Source organism: Equus quagga, unplaced genomic scaffold (assembly GCF_021613505.1).
Source record: "Equus quagga isolate Etosha38 unplaced genomic scaffold, UCLA_HA_Equagga_1.0 154_RagTag, whole genome shotgun sequence".
NCBI lineage: Eukaryota > Metazoa > Chordata > Mammalia > Perissodactyla > Equidae > Equus > Equus quagga.
The window spans coordinates 365,658-382,727 of NW_025796937.1; the positions used below are offsets into that span (position 1 = coordinate 365,658).

The 17,070-nt window shown below is 44.7% G+C and overlaps 1 protein-coding gene across 3 annotated transcripts in view; it reads left to right on the plus strand.

Annotated features, from left to right (window-relative positions):
* Positions 1 to 17,070, plus strand: part of LOC124233151 (transmembrane protein 266) — a 129,065-nt gene that overhangs the window by 53,478 nt on the left and 58,517 nt on the right. For all 3 annotated transcript variants that reach the window (XM_046650292.1, XM_046650293.1, XM_046650294.1), the window contains exons 2-3: positions 5,886 to 6,015; positions 9,511 to 9,699. In XM_046650292.1, coding sequence (XP_046506248.1) covers positions 5,963 to 6,015; positions 9,511 to 9,699 — 242 coding nt within the window. In that variant the 5' untranslated portion in view covers positions 5,886 to 5,962. The remainder of the gene's footprint in view (positions 1 to 5,885; positions 6,016 to 9,510; positions 9,700 to 17,070) is intronic.

A 17,070-nucleotide genomic window follows, 5' to 3' on the forward strand; every position in this document is an offset into this window, starting at 1 on the left:
GTCCCAGCGGGGACACAGTATGTTCAACTTAGGGAAGTGTTTGCTAGGAAGGAAAATATCAAGGGAAAGGGAAGTATTATGATAATGGCCCTCTTGGTTCTCTTCTCAGAATACCTGGTAGATTGTTTTTTGTTTTTGTTTTTTGGGGGGTTTTTTGGTGAGGAAGATTGGCCCTGAGCTAACATCTGTGCCAGTCTTCCTCTATTTTGTATGTGGGTCACCGCTACAACATGGCTTGATGAGTGATGTGTAGGTCCGTGCCCAGGATCCAAACCCGTGAACCCCTGGTCGCCAAAGCAGAGCACACAAACTTAACCACTATGGCACCAGGCCAGCCCAGACTGCCTGGTAATTTTTGATGACTGGGTTTTAGTTTTGTGTGATCTTGTTTTGTGTTTCCTAGACCCTGCAAGACTGGTAATAATTGATAGGTTGCATTACTGTATAAGTGAAGAGGACCAAACAGCATAAAGTTAGAAGGATCCACAGGACACTGTGCTGCACCTAGAAAAGAGAGCCACTGTGGGCTCCCTGCCCGCTCGTTTAGCAGTTAAGAATTTTGCAATAGACTGGAGATTAGAGTGGGAGAATGCTTGGTACATGATTCTTCATTTTAACTACCTGTTAATGGAGTAAGGTATTAATGGGCCCAGGTAACAACAAGGATGACCATGTGTTGTTATACAGACAGCTTCCTCACCTAGCATAAGAAATACAGCCTTCTCTTCCTGGCGGTGTGTATCCACAAAAGGCACCTGTGCTCAGTGCCTTTTCCCTGGGAGCAAATTCTACAGCGAGCTTTACAATGTCAACACTGAACCTCACAGGCATGCAGTGCTCTCTAAATAAAAGAACCCTGAGGATTTGTGAGAGCACATTCTTCATATCTCCTGCCAACCACTTACCAGGCTTTGGCCACTCTCATTTGGAGACCCAGAAAAATTTTTTCAGCTGAGCTTCAGAACCATATGAGAAGTCCCCAAACCTGGACTGGCAGACAATTAGTTACACACACAACAGCTCCTCTTCTCTTCTTGCTTGCTAAGAGAACTGAGCTTTGTTTATGGAAACAATATACTGAGGCCCAAAGGATGAATCATGACTGATCTAGGCTCTCATATCACTCCTTACTTCCTAGGCCAGCTGCCCATTGTCGTAGGTTCCTTTGCAGCCATGTGACCCAGCTCTGCCCAAGGAGACATCAGGAGATGTTGGCTAGAGTGCTTGGAAAGATAATGCCTGCTAAATAAAAGATTAGAGTTTTATGAGGAGAAAGCATTTGATTCTTTCTTCGTTTGGGAGCTAGTTTGAGGATGTGCCAGCTGGGGCTGCAGCAGCCATTCTGCAACCACAGGGCAACAAGTTTGAGTAACGCATCACACAGAGGATGGGGGAATGGAAGAATGAAAAGAGCGTGAGTCCTTGTTGATATCTTTGAGCCGCTGCCTCCAAACTTCTTGTTATGTAAAATAATTAAAAGTCTTCCCTGCCTAAGTCACTGTTGGTCAGATATTCTGTTAACTGCAAATAAAGTAACTAGTACACCTGGTCTCCTTGAGTCTGGCCAGGATAGGTTCTGCTGACAATTCCACCATAGTAGCTTTGCAACCAGCTAATTTCATCTGCAAAATAGGGATAAAAATCCCTTCTTTACCTCAAGTGAACTATCTGATTCAGAAGATCAGAGTGTGGTCTGTGGATCAGCAACTCAGTATCCCCTGGGACTTTGTTCAAATTGTAAATTCTCAGGCTCCCACCCCAGACATACTAATTAGAAACTTCATGGGTGGGGCCAACAGTCTGTTTTCATGAACCCTCTAGGTGATTCTGGTGTGATGGAAAGTTTGAGAACTACTGATATAGAGGGTCAAATGGAGCAGTTGCATGTCAGAAACACCTGGGAAACTTAAAAAAGATTCTCAAACTCCACTTCAGAGTTCTGATTGAGCATTTCTACAGCGTAGCTTATGAGTTTATTTCCCAAAAGGCCCTTAGGTGATTTCGTCATTGTGCAAACATCATGGAGTGAACTTACACAAACCTAGATGGTGTAGCCCACTACACACCTAGGCTATATGTTACGAATCTTATGGGACCACCGTTTGATATATGGTCCATCATTGAGTGAAATGTCGTCATGCAGTGCATGCTGTAATTACATAGAATCATGAGTAACAGGTGGAAGAGACTGGGATTTTACTAAACTCTAAAAAGCAGCCTTACTACCCACCACAGACACACCCAGTAAATCCAAAACAGGTTTTCTCTTCTGCTTTCACCAGGTTTATGAGACAGCAAGTTTGCACTTCAGATGTTCCTTTATAGAATTCTAGACTACACCTGCTTCGTGCTAGGCTTGTGCTTCAGGGGTTATTTCATTTGGAAAATATTATTTTTAAATAACATCATCTTAAGGGATCTTACCTTCTAAAATGTGCCACTTGTTAAGGATCAAAACATCTAATGGAAGTAGCCTACTCACTGTCCATCCAAATATGATTTTACCCTCTTGCCTACCTCATCCTTGCCCTTGTACTGGAGATGTCAAGCATTTCTTCCCCACTCTACATCTCCTTTCCAGGAAACTGCAGTCCCCGTTTCCAGGGAACCTGTTCCTGCACTCAGCCCCTGCTGAGTGAGTGTTCAAATCCATGATACTTTGGAAAATAAAAAGACAAAAAAACCCTCATTGATCAATTTTGGAAGATAAGATACCGATTTGTTTTTGAAAACCAGTAAATAAAAGGGGAAAAGTTAAGCATTTATTCTTCTTTTTCTATATGAACTGTATCTGAGGGTAATCAAATAGTTAATGAGGGAGAGTTTGTCTTCATAGAAGCAGATAAATGAAGAAGGAATGACGAAATCATAATATGACCCTTTTGCAAACTCTAATGAATTAATGGATCTAGGAAGTGATCATCAATGGATGTTAATATCACAAAAAGGGGAACAAGAAGACATTATCTGTCTACTAATGGAAGTCATGAAACTGCCTACAGTCTTGAAAAAAAAATTGAACCAGAATCTGATTAACGTTTATAGACTAACTAAAAGTTATAGGAAATACAGAGGACAGAGGAACATGTTAAATGACATTAAAGGGATACAGTCACCATAATCCAGACTGTGGGAAACTTTTCTGGGGCAAATGACCCCATTTTTCCAATAAATTACATGGAAAAAAATGAGATAGAGGGGGAAACTTACAGATTAAAGGAAACCAAAGAGTCATATTAACCAATCATAAGGTTTGGACCTTGTTTGGCTCCTGATTCAACAAATATTAAAAAAATTATAGGACAAATGGAGAAATGTGAACAATGCCTGGACATTTGATAAGAAAATATTGACTTGGAGATGATAGTTTTGTGGTTATGTCTTTTAAAGAAATTCTTATCCTTAGAGGTACATGTTGAAACATTTACAGATGAGTGAAATGACGTCTGGGATTTGTTTCAAAATAATCATATTAGGTGGGGAATGAACAGGAATATAGAGAAGACTTTTCATGAGCTGATAACTGTTAGAGTTGGGTGATGGGTGACTAGAAGTCCATTATACAATTCTATATATTTGAAATTTTCCTTCCAAAAAGTGAAATTAAAAAAAAATTTTCATCATTTTCATTTCTATTTTTTGCATATGTTTTATATTGGCCATACTATATTAGTGTAGTAGCTCATGTTTATTATTTATAAATATATAGATAAATATAAATTTATTATTTATAAATATAGTTTATCAATTTTTACTTGTTCTTCATTACTAAGAGTGCACAAAAATTTTGGAGTTTTGTGTTTCAAACTTGCCTGCCCTGCCAGACTAGAGGGTCTGTGAAAGCAAAGACTTTCCTATCATATCCTCCACAAGGCTAATACCTTGTGTAGCAATGTAAAGTGCTCATTTGGGAATACAGTGTGTTAAAACACCATTCCGGAAGGGGGTCTTGCTCACATCGTCTCCCAGTTGTGGGTACCTTGATCCTGATTTCACTGTTGGTTGAGGTTAGGCAGTCCACATGCCCAATCTTACTACTGGGAGGAGTTTGTTGGCTTGAGGCTTTATAAAGAGAACAAAAAAGATTGAGACTGACTAAATCTGTGTTATGGAATGGAGAACTTTATAAAGTTTACTGCACAATTAATACACAATCCCAAATACTATAAAGGAGAGTTCTGATTTTAATGTTTAGCCTCTTCTACTCGGGTATACTAAGGTAGGTGAAACCCTTAGCAAGGTGTGGTGACAAAATGTCCACATCCTCCCTGCTGTCATCCCTGACCCTTTGTCCCATGCTTTTTTTTGCCCCACAAACATCTGGTGTGGAAACAGTGGTCTCTTATATTAAAGCCCTTCTGATTTTAGAAAAGTCTCTTATTTCCAGTTGCTCTCAGTTGAGACTTTCCCCAAGATTTCCTCAAGTTTCTTTAACTTAAGCTCCCACTTTTCTTAGTTATGCAGAACTTTAAGGAGATTCCCCACTTTGCAAATTTACCATCTGTCCCCTGCTACTTCTCACCCTAGGAGCCACTTTTCCTTTGTGTGATATAACAATTCTATTCCTTTGTATCTGAGAGCAACGGCCTCTGAGAGCTGAGCTTCAGGTTTGGGAGGGGGTTTATCCTGTGTTGACGTCTGGTTGGGTTTTTTTGTTGGTGAGGAAGATTGGCCCTGAGCTAACATCTGTTGCCAATCTTCCTCTTTTTTTTTCCTCCCCAAAGCTCCCCAATACATAGTTGTATATCCTAGTTGTAAGTCATTCTAGTTCTTTTATGTGGGACACCACCTCAGCGTGGCTTAATGAGAGGTGCTAGGTGCCCAGATCCGAACCAGTGAAGCCCAGGCCACCAAAGTGGAGTGCACAAACTTAACAACTCAGCCACAGGGCCGGCCTGTGTTGATGTCTTGTAGGAAAAGCAGTTTGCAGTAGAATGCAACTTAAAAGGATTGCCCCCTTGAGTAACCTCCCTAGTAACTTATTCAAAATCACCCAGAACCCATGTCTATTTCTTTGTGTACTTTCTGAGGATTGTTTCTGTCTCCCAGAATACTTCTAGGTGGTATCATAGCACTGGTTTATGGAAAAGTATATTCTATTTACCTAGTCCAACTATTAAGAGGAAATCTTGCACTCAGCCATCCAAATGCTTTGGAATGTGTTCAGATTCAACAAACTGTGCAATTTAAATTTATAAAATAATAACTATGGCAGTAAAAACCAACACTACATGCCAAGCACTATTCTAAGTGTTTTACACAAATTAACTAATTTAGTTAGCTCTATTACTATTCCCGCTTCACAGGAGGAGAAACTGAGGCGAGAGGGCTAGTAAGTGGGGGCTGGGCTCTGATCCCAGACAGCCTGTCTCCAGGGTGTGCTTTCTCTCACTGAGAGACCAAATTGAGAAGGAGAGGAGAGGAGAGCCTGGAAAAGCAGAGGGGCAGAACTACTAGAAGGGAAAGAGAAATGGGAGAAAGAAACTTGTGGGAAAACACTTGAAATTTTTGAGACAAACCTGATTTTTGAGATCCCTAAAGCTGAAGTATAAAGTTAGCCTGGTTTTCTTAGGCATGGCTGTTTACTGGAAAGAGCTGTGGATGAGAAGTCGGAGAACCTGGGGTCCAATCTGGCTCTACTGCCATCTCTGTGTGACACTGAAAAGTCACTTTGTCACTCTGGGCCTGTTTTTTCATCTCAAAAAAGAGAGTAATTCTGCCCACTGTTGTCTCCCAAAGGGCAATTGTAAGAATCTGTTCAACATTACTTTGGAGAAAAGGGCTATATGGAAGAAAGTTCTATGGGATTCCTAGACGAGCTTAGGAGGACTTTGGTTTGACATCTGTGTGTCATAAATTCCTACTGTTTAATTATTTGTTTTCAGGGCACCATATTTGTATGTCTTGGAACACACACTTGGAAATGCTGACGGCAGGCTTCACGACAGCTGAGCCCCACTAGATGCCAAGAAAACCTAAGGCTCTGGTTGCATCTTTCAACATGACCAATCCACAGTAAGTAACATCGGAGTCTGCTCTCTCTGGATGTTGAGTTGGTTCATCAGAATCACAGATGCAACCAATAGCTCCTTCTCCAACCCTGTGGAAATGGAGGAGCTCCAGGTGGTTTTGTCCTTGAGCCCAACATTGAAATGACTTGTTAAAATCTGCTCTTTTGGAGCCAGCCTGTTGGTGTAATGGTTAGGTTCACACACTCTGCTTTGGCAGCCCAGGGTTCGTGGGTTTGGATCCTAGGCACAGACCTATGCACTGCTCATCAAGCCACCCTGTGGCAGCATACCACATACAAACTAGAGAAATATTGGCACAGACATTAGCTTGGGGGCAATTTTCCTCACACACACACACACGCACACACACACACAATTTGCTTTTTCTCTGAGTTGCCTCACTGTCATCTTATTTTTTAGTTCAAAAAAGCGGAGGAATTCTGCAATCAAAAACTGTTGCTATAAATCTCCCAGAAGACAAGGATCTAATTCAGGCAACCACTACAGACATTTCCTTTAGCAGGAGGCCACAGAAAATGGGGAAACCTTTCAAAAGCAAACCTCAAGACAAGATTAGGAAATACTTAAGGTGAATTAATAAAATGGGAATTGCAACGAAATTTAGAAGTCATGAGAGGGTTTCTAAAAGCAGGCTTTATGAACCCAGGGCAGAACTCTTCAGAGAGAATTGCTTTCAGTTTCCAAAACCTAAGATGCCGTGTGGACCAACCACTTAATCTTACCAAGCACCAGCCAAGTGGTCAGTTATTTTGTGTTTTGCAACTCATTGGCAAAAATACCAAGATGAGAACAGCACTCCTTCTGTGACACCACACTGCTCCTGCCTGCCTAACTGTGGGGCTGACTGCTGTCATCTGGAGCATGAACCTGTTATCTATTGCCACAGTAATGCCATGTAACAACCAACCAGAGGACCTCAGTAAAATACAGCAATAAATGTTTATTCCTCACATGTCTGCGGTAGCCAGCTAGCTAGCTTTGCTAATCTTGGTGGGATCACTCTTAGATGTGGAGCTCCGCTGGCTGTCAGCTGATCTAGGTGAGACTGGACTCTGATCAATGTTCTCCCCTAGGCTAGGCTGGTCACCTTCTAATGACAATACTGCAGGTGCAAGAAAAGAAGCAGAAGTTCACAAGTGCTTTTCCATGACTCTGCTTGTATCATGTCTGCCAGTATCCCATTGGCCATAACTAGATGCATGACTGAAAGCAGACTCAAGGGTTGGGGAAATATACTCTTCTTTTTGATGGGAGTTGCTGCAAAGTCATATGGCAAATGGAGGAGTGAAGAATGGAGCCATTAATACGTGTCATCCACCACACTGTTCTTCATAGCCAAGACCAGGGGGTAGTCTCAGTACTAAGGCTGTGAACTATAGGACCTTCACTCCCACCAAAGGAGGACTTGTCTCCTCCTGCTGAGATGACCACCTGACCAGAGATGGTGTTGGGCCGCTGTGACCACATGCAAGAGGAGAACAGAGGGCAGTAAAATCAGGAAGGCAGAAGCAGCTTGGTCCATGCTTCTCAGAGCCACATCCTGTTAGTCTCAGAAACTCAACCCAGCCCTCTGTGAACACCCCATTGATCAGAAAGCTCTATTTGTTCAGTTCAGCAATCCATAGTTTCCTTGAGTAGTCCAGAGGAAAAGAGAACAAATTGGACCCAGCATATGCTTTTTTGGAAACATCTAGAAGAGCCAGGATTCCCCCCATAAACACCCACACTTTTATTTCAATTATTGAGAAACACAGAAGTCTCACATCCTATGACTATTCTGTCTAAAGATCTTGAGTCATTTTGTAAATGTCACACAATGATGAGTACCATCATCTATTCTTGACAGGTAGCAAAAAGCAAAGATTTAAATAAAGTCTACAAAAGAGAATTGGGACATTGGAAATTATTTGGTGAATTCAGGTAGTTTAGGCAGCCAACCTGCAGCGCTCGAATAAAAATCCCACTTTTCTCTCAATTACTTGGATGATTCAAGCAAAAGAGAAGTTAGCAGAGTCAACTCTGAACTTCCTGGATAGCTGCCGTTGTATATTACTGATCAGATTTCAATGCTGGTTGGAAAAGAAAAGTTGAGAATTTAGAGTTCCCCACCCAAGTGTAAGGACTTGTCACTCCAGAGCTCCTCCTACCTGCTCTGTATTTCTCTTACCCACGTCAGATCATACAGTAAGAAGCAATGGCCCTTAGGCAGCCTCTATTTCACCTCTTCATGTTTCAGTTGGAGAAACTGAGGCCCTGGAGGAGCCCCACAGAAGTTGGCATGAAAGTTGGCATCAGAGCCCAAGAACAGTGTCTAGCAGACTGGGCTGCCATCTCTATATTAAATAAAACTGGCCTCTCAATGTTCCCTCAAATATTTAATTTTTACTCCTCTCCATTCACACCATTTTTCTTTCTAATCCTCATTGTTTGGCCAGAGGCACAAGACCTAGCCCGTCAGATTCTACAGGATGAGATAGGATCAAGAAAGAGTTGGAGGGACCAAAGATGGCACCCCAGGAAGTTAAAGCAAAATGGTCTAGCCCAGCATCCCTTTACAGGGTTGTTGGTGGTATTTGAGCAGGACAGGTCTTAGTTGTTGGACACATTGCAGGATGTGTAATGTCCCTACTCCTACTTATGTCAATAGTGACCTCTGTGGTCATTGTGGCAGCCAAAAATGCCTCCACAAATTGCCAAATATCCCGTGGTGGAGGGTATTGCTCCTGGTTAAGACACCCCATAATGCCAATGGAGTTGTTCATCATGTGCAGTGCCCTAGGTGAGCCTAATAGTAACACAGGAGGAGACTGACAATGCCTCAGACATTTGACCAAGTGACCCCCATTTCCTACTCTCAACCTTAAAAAGGGAGATGTAGTAGGACCAGTTCAAGTAGAAAGGGAGTGGCACCCAGGGATAGCCGGCCCCTCCTGTCCTCACTCTCCCAAGGCCTACTCGGTCTCTCCAGGTTTGCAGCAGGCTCCCCAACGACCAGCAGTAAATCTAGTCATGAACAAAAACCTCTCTTCTCTATTGTGGTACAGATGGTAGAAACATTCCAAAGCACCTTTACAAAGAAACACAGGAGACAACTTAAAAGAATCTATTACTCCAATATAAAGTCTGGTAACTGAGAATCCTAAAAGTCTAAGCCTTGGTTTTGCTGGTTGGCAGAGTTTCTATCTGGGTCTTTACCTCCCATTGATGAAGAATCCTGCCCCTAAAGCTCATATTTTCAGATCTGAGCAATCTTCTTCGCATTCTTCCACTTTTCTCCAAATGGGGAAGGAGATGAGGCTATTAGGGCCTCAGTCCAGTCCCTTGGGTGCCCAGCGGGGAAGAATAGCAGCCTTATGTTTCTTCCACTCCACCAGCACAGCATAGTTCTGGTGCATTTTCTCTCCTTTCCTTGAGGAATGGAAAAAGTATTTTGTTCTTGAGGGATGACGCTCCCTTGTTGTCTTCCTCCCCAATTCAGGCCTGCCATAGAAGGAGGAATTTCCGAAGTTGAGATCATCTCCCAACAAGTAGACGAAGAAACCAAGAGCATTGCTCCAGTGCAGCTGGTGAACTTAGCCTATCGGGAATTGCCCCTGGCTGCAGTTGACCTCTCCACAGCAGGCTCACAGCTCTTGTCAAATCTGGATGAAGATTACCAAAGAGAAGGGTAGGTGCTGGGACCATGGAGTAGCTAAGAAGTCTCTTGCCTAACTCCCTGGGTTTCCATGGGTACCTCCAGCATGGGGGGGGGGGGGGGGGGGGGAGGTGCAGCATAGAGATTAGAGATGCTGAATAGTAAGAGACCAGAGTTCACATCAGGCCACCCAGGCCCTTTTTCTCCTCAGACGTTTCCTCAAAAAAAGGCTTTGGGCACAGAAAATACCTGTTGCTGCTAGACATCTCATGTGACATTTGCTTGGAACTCAGAGAATCATAAAATTTGTTTTAGGACTGAATCACCCCTTAATGTCCCATCCAACCCCGTCTCTGTACACTTGGGTATCAGGAGACCCGCAGGGATTAGGGATTCTCCTAAGGTTGCAGAACCCGTAAGAGATGGACTTGGACTGCACAGCCCTCTATCAACTGACTCTCACCAGGGAAGAGGCTGGGAAGAAAGCATTCTGCATGCAGTAATGTGGTAGTATGTCAGGGATTTTAGCAGCATTCAGCCGGGAGCTGTGCAGACATTAGCTGCTCCCTTTCCAGCAAGGACATGTAGGATATGCTAGTCCTTCATTCAAAGGAGTGCCCCCTACCCTCTCTTACTTAGCTTGTCAGTCAGAGTGGATGCCTTTGTTCCCCAATTAACTCATTAGCCTGGTCTGTCTTACAAACATGCTTTCTGAAGGTGAATGGTAGAGTATGAGAGCTGGATGGGGCAGGATAGATACACCAGTTTGACTCTCTCTGTTTACATGGGCGAAGCTGAAGGCCATAGAAGTGCAGGAACAGGTCCAAGGGTCACGCAGCAGGTCACACTTTCCCCAGCCCCACCCTGTTGCTCTCAGATACAGAATTTTAAACTGGCCAGGAGCTTAGGAGCCACTGCTGGGCCACTCTTCTTTCTCAAGTGCCTGTAAGTATTTTGGAATCTACTGGGTGCTTTGAATGTAAAAACAAAGGGTTGCTGGGTTATTCTGGAAGAAGTAAGGAGCCTTAGCTAAAGTTAAATTTGTAGAGCTTGGATTCCCTGTGCTTGTTTCCGGAAGGAGCTCTCCCACTTCCCCAGAGAAGTGTCCTAAGAATTGTGAACCCATACACCTTTTGCAAAAACTGCACCCCAGTGGCTTTCTCTGAAAGTATAATTTTCTCTGAGTATTGTGCATAAGTCAGCAAGACATTAGGAAAAAAGGACAGGCAAGCGGGTGGGAGATAGCTGAGGGACGCCTGGCAGTGAAGGCGCCATCCCCGTAGTACCCTCCTGATGGCAGAGCCGGCTTCTCCGGGTCTCCATGTCCTTGAAGCCCCTGAGCCAGGGCAGCTTCGCACACATGTGACCTGTGCAGTTGCGAAGGCCTTGCACTTGCTTTAATGCTCTGCTGCTGTCGCCTTGAAATTCTTAATAGTTTTTAACATGGAGCCATGCATTCTCATTGAATTTCGCAAATTATGTAGCCCGGCAGTCCTAACCTGAGCTCCCGGTCTCTATGTTACTGCACTCTGGTGTTCAAAAGCAGTAGTGCAGTCTGGTAACATGCCTCAGCGGCTGGCAAGGACTCCTTTCCCGCCTGGCCTGAGCCAGTGTTAGGCTTTTTCAAATCAGAAGACGGGAGAGAAGCGGGAAAGTCGCCAAGGGTTCTGGTTCGAGGCGGCAGACACATCTGCACCTTGCGGGTGTACTGCACAGCGGGTGTGTACCGCTCCCTACCTGAACCAGAGAAGGCAGAGACGTTGCTTTATCATTCCATTTGCTTCTGAATTGGGCCTCTGCAAGCTTTCTTCCCCTCAGAGGAATACAGATAAAGTGCCCACAGGCAGAAAGGCTCTTGATTTGATTTGTCTCCAGGTGTGCCCTGGAATGCTGCTCCTCTTGGGTAAATAGGAAGCAGCCTGGTGAAGGGATTTGCCTGGCTGCTGGAGCTCCTGGCAAGGGGCTGCATTGGCAGCCAGATGGCTTCCTGGAGGAAGGAAGTGCAGGTGTAGGACAGGAGCCAGGGGAAAGGAGGCAAAACAAAAGCACACTGCAAAGGGGGAAAGGCTCTTCTCAAGGTTTCCTAGCTCTTGCTGCATTTCCTGGAGTTTCCCCAAAATTTCCAGCCTGACCCTTTCTGAAATGATGCAAAACAACACTGTATACAGTTCTGCTGGGTCTTGAAAAGGTTTAGTGTAAATTTTGTCAAAACACCACTTCCTACTAAGGGAAGTGGCATGTGTAGGTATGAGTCTTGTCTGTAGGAATGAGGAGACCTCAGGGACTCCAGCAAAGAAGTGCCCAGTGACCCAGACACCCTGCCATTCACTTCTTTTGAGCTCAGTGATATTTCAGTGCTTTTAAGTTTCCCAGAATCTGGAAATGTTAGAGCTGGGAAAGACCTTAGAAAGCATCTATTCTAAATATTCTAATAGGATACCAGAGTCAGAGAGTGGAAGAAACTTGCCCAGTGTCATGCAGCAATAGACACACAACTAGAGCCCTGTCCCCTGCCTCCCAATCCAGGCTAGCAGTACTGGGCTTCCATTTGTCACCTGTCCCTTTCCAACATCACAGATGTGACTATAGTTAACACATGTTGCACATGTGTTACCACCATTAGGCTACACTGTCAAATGCCTTTCACTGTTTGGTATGCTTTTATGTCCCTGAAAGCCCTGTGAAGGAGGAACAGTCACCATAACGTGGGTAAACCCCTTGGCACAAGTGGAAGAGCTCTATCTCTGTCAAGCTCCTTGACTTTCCTAAGAGCCCTTTGTCCTTCTGATGGACCTGCCCAGCAGAGCCCAAACTACACCCAGGCTGCTGAGAGCTCAGGGAGGAAAAGCAGACAACTGTGCAGATTGGTTTTAGTCAGCTCGGACTGCCATAACAGAAGGCCATTGACTAGGTGGCATAAACAACAAAATTTTATTCTCTCACAGTTCTGGAGATGGGAAGTCCAAGATCAAGATGCCAACAGGGTTCAGTGGCTGGTGAGGGCTCTCACCTTGGGTTGCAGATAGCTGCCTTTGAAGCTGGGTACCTAAGGGTTACTATAAATATTCAATAAGATTACATTTCAAGACCTTGTTATGAAAGGCAGTTAATCTTGTCAATTTGCTATATTCCTGTTTAACCTGAGGGATACCTCAAGGGTCACAAGGATTAGGAGCTTGTTATATAGAAGAAAGAGAATGGCTTCAAGGATCACCAGATAACCAGCCCCCAGCTGCCCTTGATGCCCAGAAGTCAGATTGCTGAGGACCTTATTGGGAGTAAAAGAAACACAGATTACCCCTCTGTTTCTCTGAAACTCCCCCTGCCACACCCCTTAGCTCTATAAAACCCCCTGCTTTCTTCTCTTGTTAAAGCAGATTTGAGAGAATCCATGCTCCTGCCTTCTCATCTTGGCCAATTCGAATAAAGCTTTCTCCGTCTCTAAGCATTGATGTCTCAGTGTTTGACCTACTGTGCATCCGGCACATGAACTTGAAATTAGGAGGTTTCGTATCACCTTCTTGCTGTGTCCACACATAGCCTTTCCTTGTTATGTGTGTGTGGAGAGAAAGTGTGAGTTCTGGTTTCTTCCTCTTCTTATAAGGGTGCTATTCCTATCATGGGGGCCCATCCTGACCTCATCTATACGTCGTTACCTCCCAGAGGCCCCACCTCCAAATACCATCACATTAGGGAGTTTTGGCTTCAACATATGAATTGGGGGAGGGGGCATACACAAACATTCAGTCCATGACAGTGCCTCCCCAGACTCAAGATCTCCTGCCTCAACTTGTGTCTCAGTTTTGCCTGACAGTCCTCCTCTGTGGTTCTGGTTAGCTTTCACTCCTTGTCCCCAGGTGGCTATTTCAGATCACTTCCATTTTTCTCAACCCCCCTGTTGCCCTCAGCAGATGACCCCCTCTCCTCCTTCCTCAGAAAGTAGAAACAGTCATGGATGGACTGCACATACCCCTCAGTCCCTCTCTTCCTCCCTCCTAGGGCCCACCTCACCTCCTGAGTTCTGATTCCCCTCCCACCTTCTCATGAACTTTGCTCCATCAGTTATATCCTGACCCTGACTCATCACATGCTCAGGTCTCTCATATCCTCTCTCCGCTCCACATCCCCGTTACCTACCACCATTTCTCTCTTTCTCTTTGCACCTAAACTTCTTGAAAGCCTCATCTGCACTTGCCATGCCATGTCCCCTCTGCCCTCCCCGCCCATTCATTCCTTAGTCTACTGCAGTCTGGCTTTAGCCTTATCTACACCATGGAAACTGCTCTCCTCAAGGTCATCAACAGTTTCCACGTTGCTCGGATCCTTATGTTGTCCTCTGTCCAGGATTTGAAACTGTCAGCCACTCCCTTCCTCCTGAAACACAGTCTTCCCTTGTCTGCTGCCAAACCACACTCTACTGATTTTGTTCCTACCCCTCTGGCTTTTCCCTCTAGGCCTTTGAAAGATTGTTCTTCCTCTGCTTGCTTCTTAAATGTTGGAGTTCTTCATTTTCTGTCTTTCACCATTTTGCTCTACTAATTCTACACACTGGGCAACGTCATCCATCCCCATAACTAAATTAATATCCTTCAACTTATAACTTTCAAAGCCGTGTCTCTATTCCAGATCTCTCTCTTGAACTCCTGGCTCATTTCCATCTACTCCCTGGACATTGTTACAGGGTCCCAAACACACCCCAGAATCCTAACAGGTATCTGTGGAATTATCTGTTCTTCTGCCTCTGAATTGGCTGCATATTTGAGAGGAGAAATATTCTTGTTTCTACCCAAATTATTGCTAAAAACAGCCTTTTCAGTGATAGCACTCAAATCCAGCCTGAGGAGCCATGACCTGCCCATCCAGAACTTCTGGCCATTTCAAACCAAATAGGCTCCAAAACAAATTATCTTTTGCCAAAATGTGTTTTCTATGGCCCTGACCATGGAACCTAGACCTAGCTGCCTGGCCTCCCCAACCCATTACTACCAAAATGAGTCACATGTGCATTGAGGCTCATTTACAAAGACCCTAAGCCTCCTTCCTGCCTTGACAGGAGCCAGTGGTTTCCAAGACACCAAAGCCCGAAGAAGGCAGTCATTCAGATATAGTCATCACTAGAATTTGTGTCCTTCCTTCTCCCCTCCTCTGGCTCCCTCTCATCCATGTCCACTGCCCATGAAGCTGCTACCACTGACACTGTCCATTGTGGACTGCTAGTGCCAAGTTCAGGGGCTTCTGAAACCACAAGGCCACAGGGTACCTGTAAAAGGTGGGGAAGAAAACCCTCCCCCCAACCCCAGACTCTGTACCATGCTATTGATGAGCCCAGAAATGAGCTGCTTCTGGCCACAGCTCTGGTCCTGTTTGTTTTGGCCTTCACTTCTCTACAACCAGGTCTCCAGTTCAATCCAAGGGTTGCACTGGCGATCATGCCACCTACATCATCATCCTCTCCCTCCCTGCCTCCTCCCACCAACCAAGTGCCTCCTCCTCCAATGGTGATAAAACACAAACCTCCACATGTCTTCATATGTGAACATCACTCAGGGGAAGGGGGCAAGGGGAACAGAGGAGGTGTCTGAGCATGTCTGAGCCCCAGCTGAGTTGGTCATAATGTCCCACTACATCCTGACAGACTAGCTCAATTCCTTCTCCCTCATCCCTCATGTTTTTTCATCTCCAAGACCTGTAAATTTCTGCTGCCTTAATCTCTCTCTCTTTTTTTTCTTTTTCCTTTTTCTCCCCAAAGCCCCCCCGGTACATAGTTGTATGTTCTTCGTTGTGGGTCCTTCTAGTTATGGCATGTGGGACGCTGTCCCAGCGTGGTTTGATGAGCAGTGCCATGTCCGCACCCAGGATTCGAACCAACGAAACACTGGGCCGCCTGCAGCGGAGCACGCGAACTTAACCACTCGGCCATGGGGCCAGCCCCTGCCTTAATATCTCTTCACCATACCATTCTTCTCACAAAGGATTGGAGACTCTGTCTGCCAGGTGCTTTGGACTGCATATAACAGAAAAATCATCTCAAACTCAAACAACAAGGACTTTCATTCCCCTGTAACATGGAGCCCAGGGCTAGGGCAGCTTTGGGGTTGACCCAGAGTCTCAACAATCCCTAGGCGGGGCACAGTTTCCTTCTTTTCATCTCTCCACTCTGTTGTCAACAGTGTTGGCTTCGTCCTGACGCTGTAAGTTTTCCCTTAGTTTGTGAGAGGGCTGCCTGTGATAATCAGGCCATATCCTTCCTCATTCATATCTGGCAAGAGAAAATAGCTGCCCATCATTCTCTTTTAAGAGCAACAAAGAACTTCCCCGGAATCCTTCAGCTGCTCTCTCCTCATGTCTCATTGGGTAGAATTGGATGACATTGTAAGGGATATGGGAAAACCCATAAGCCAGTCAGGCTCACCCTTTGAACTATATCATTTCCCAAATCACATTGTTACCTAGTGGGCCAGAGGTAGGATGGATATTGGAGAATCATCCACAAGGCACCACGGCCTCTAAGAGAACCAAGTCTCCATTCATAGCCTTCAGTCCAGAATTAGATCTATCCTTCTGCCTTTCTAGTCATTTTTCAATTTGGGAAAGATCTAGAAACATGTCTATCTTCTTAGACTCTTTCTTCAATAACTTAGTCAACTTGATTCTTCCACTCTGATAACAGTTTGACTTGTGTCCATCATCCTGGCTTTGTGCTTTCGTGTAACCAGAACCCCTCCTGCCTGGTTCTGGACATTCTTTGGCATTGGACATCACCCCTTTCAATGGTGGGAAAGTGAAGCATAGAACTGCTTCTCAGTGAACCAACCGTCCACCTTTGGAAGAGAGAGACCGTTTCCAGGAGACTAACTCATGGCTCAGACTGGAAATTCTACCTTCTCTTAACCAGCCGCAGTACATTGAAGGCCTGGTTGGTTTGCAGGGTCTGGACTAGACAAGAGGCCACAAAAGAGAAAATTCAGAGAAGCCCAGAGTCTCCACCCTAGGGAGGCTCACAGTCTATAGGAGAGAGGATGGTAACAGCGTATGTGCTGAGGAAGGTGGTGGACGGCAAGAGTTGTCACCCCCTTTTACAGAGGAGACTCTGTGGCCTCATAGATAGTTCTCCCCATCTTTTTGGTAAAAAAAAGGGTACAGAGATGGTCATGGAGAGTAGGTAAGATAGTCTTTGTCAAACATGTAAAAATTAAGAAATGAAAGATATTTAGCCTTTTGTAATTTGTATTTTAGGGTTCTAAAAGGTCTAAACTGAGAAGTCAGGGCCAGATCCCCAGACAGCAGAAGCTTGGAGGAAGGCCTGATAGACAGAAAGGAACATTTTTTAATTGGAGATGATGCCAATGGCACATTTCTTCTGGAGCTTCACAATCAGAGGAATAAAATATAATGAGGGCATAG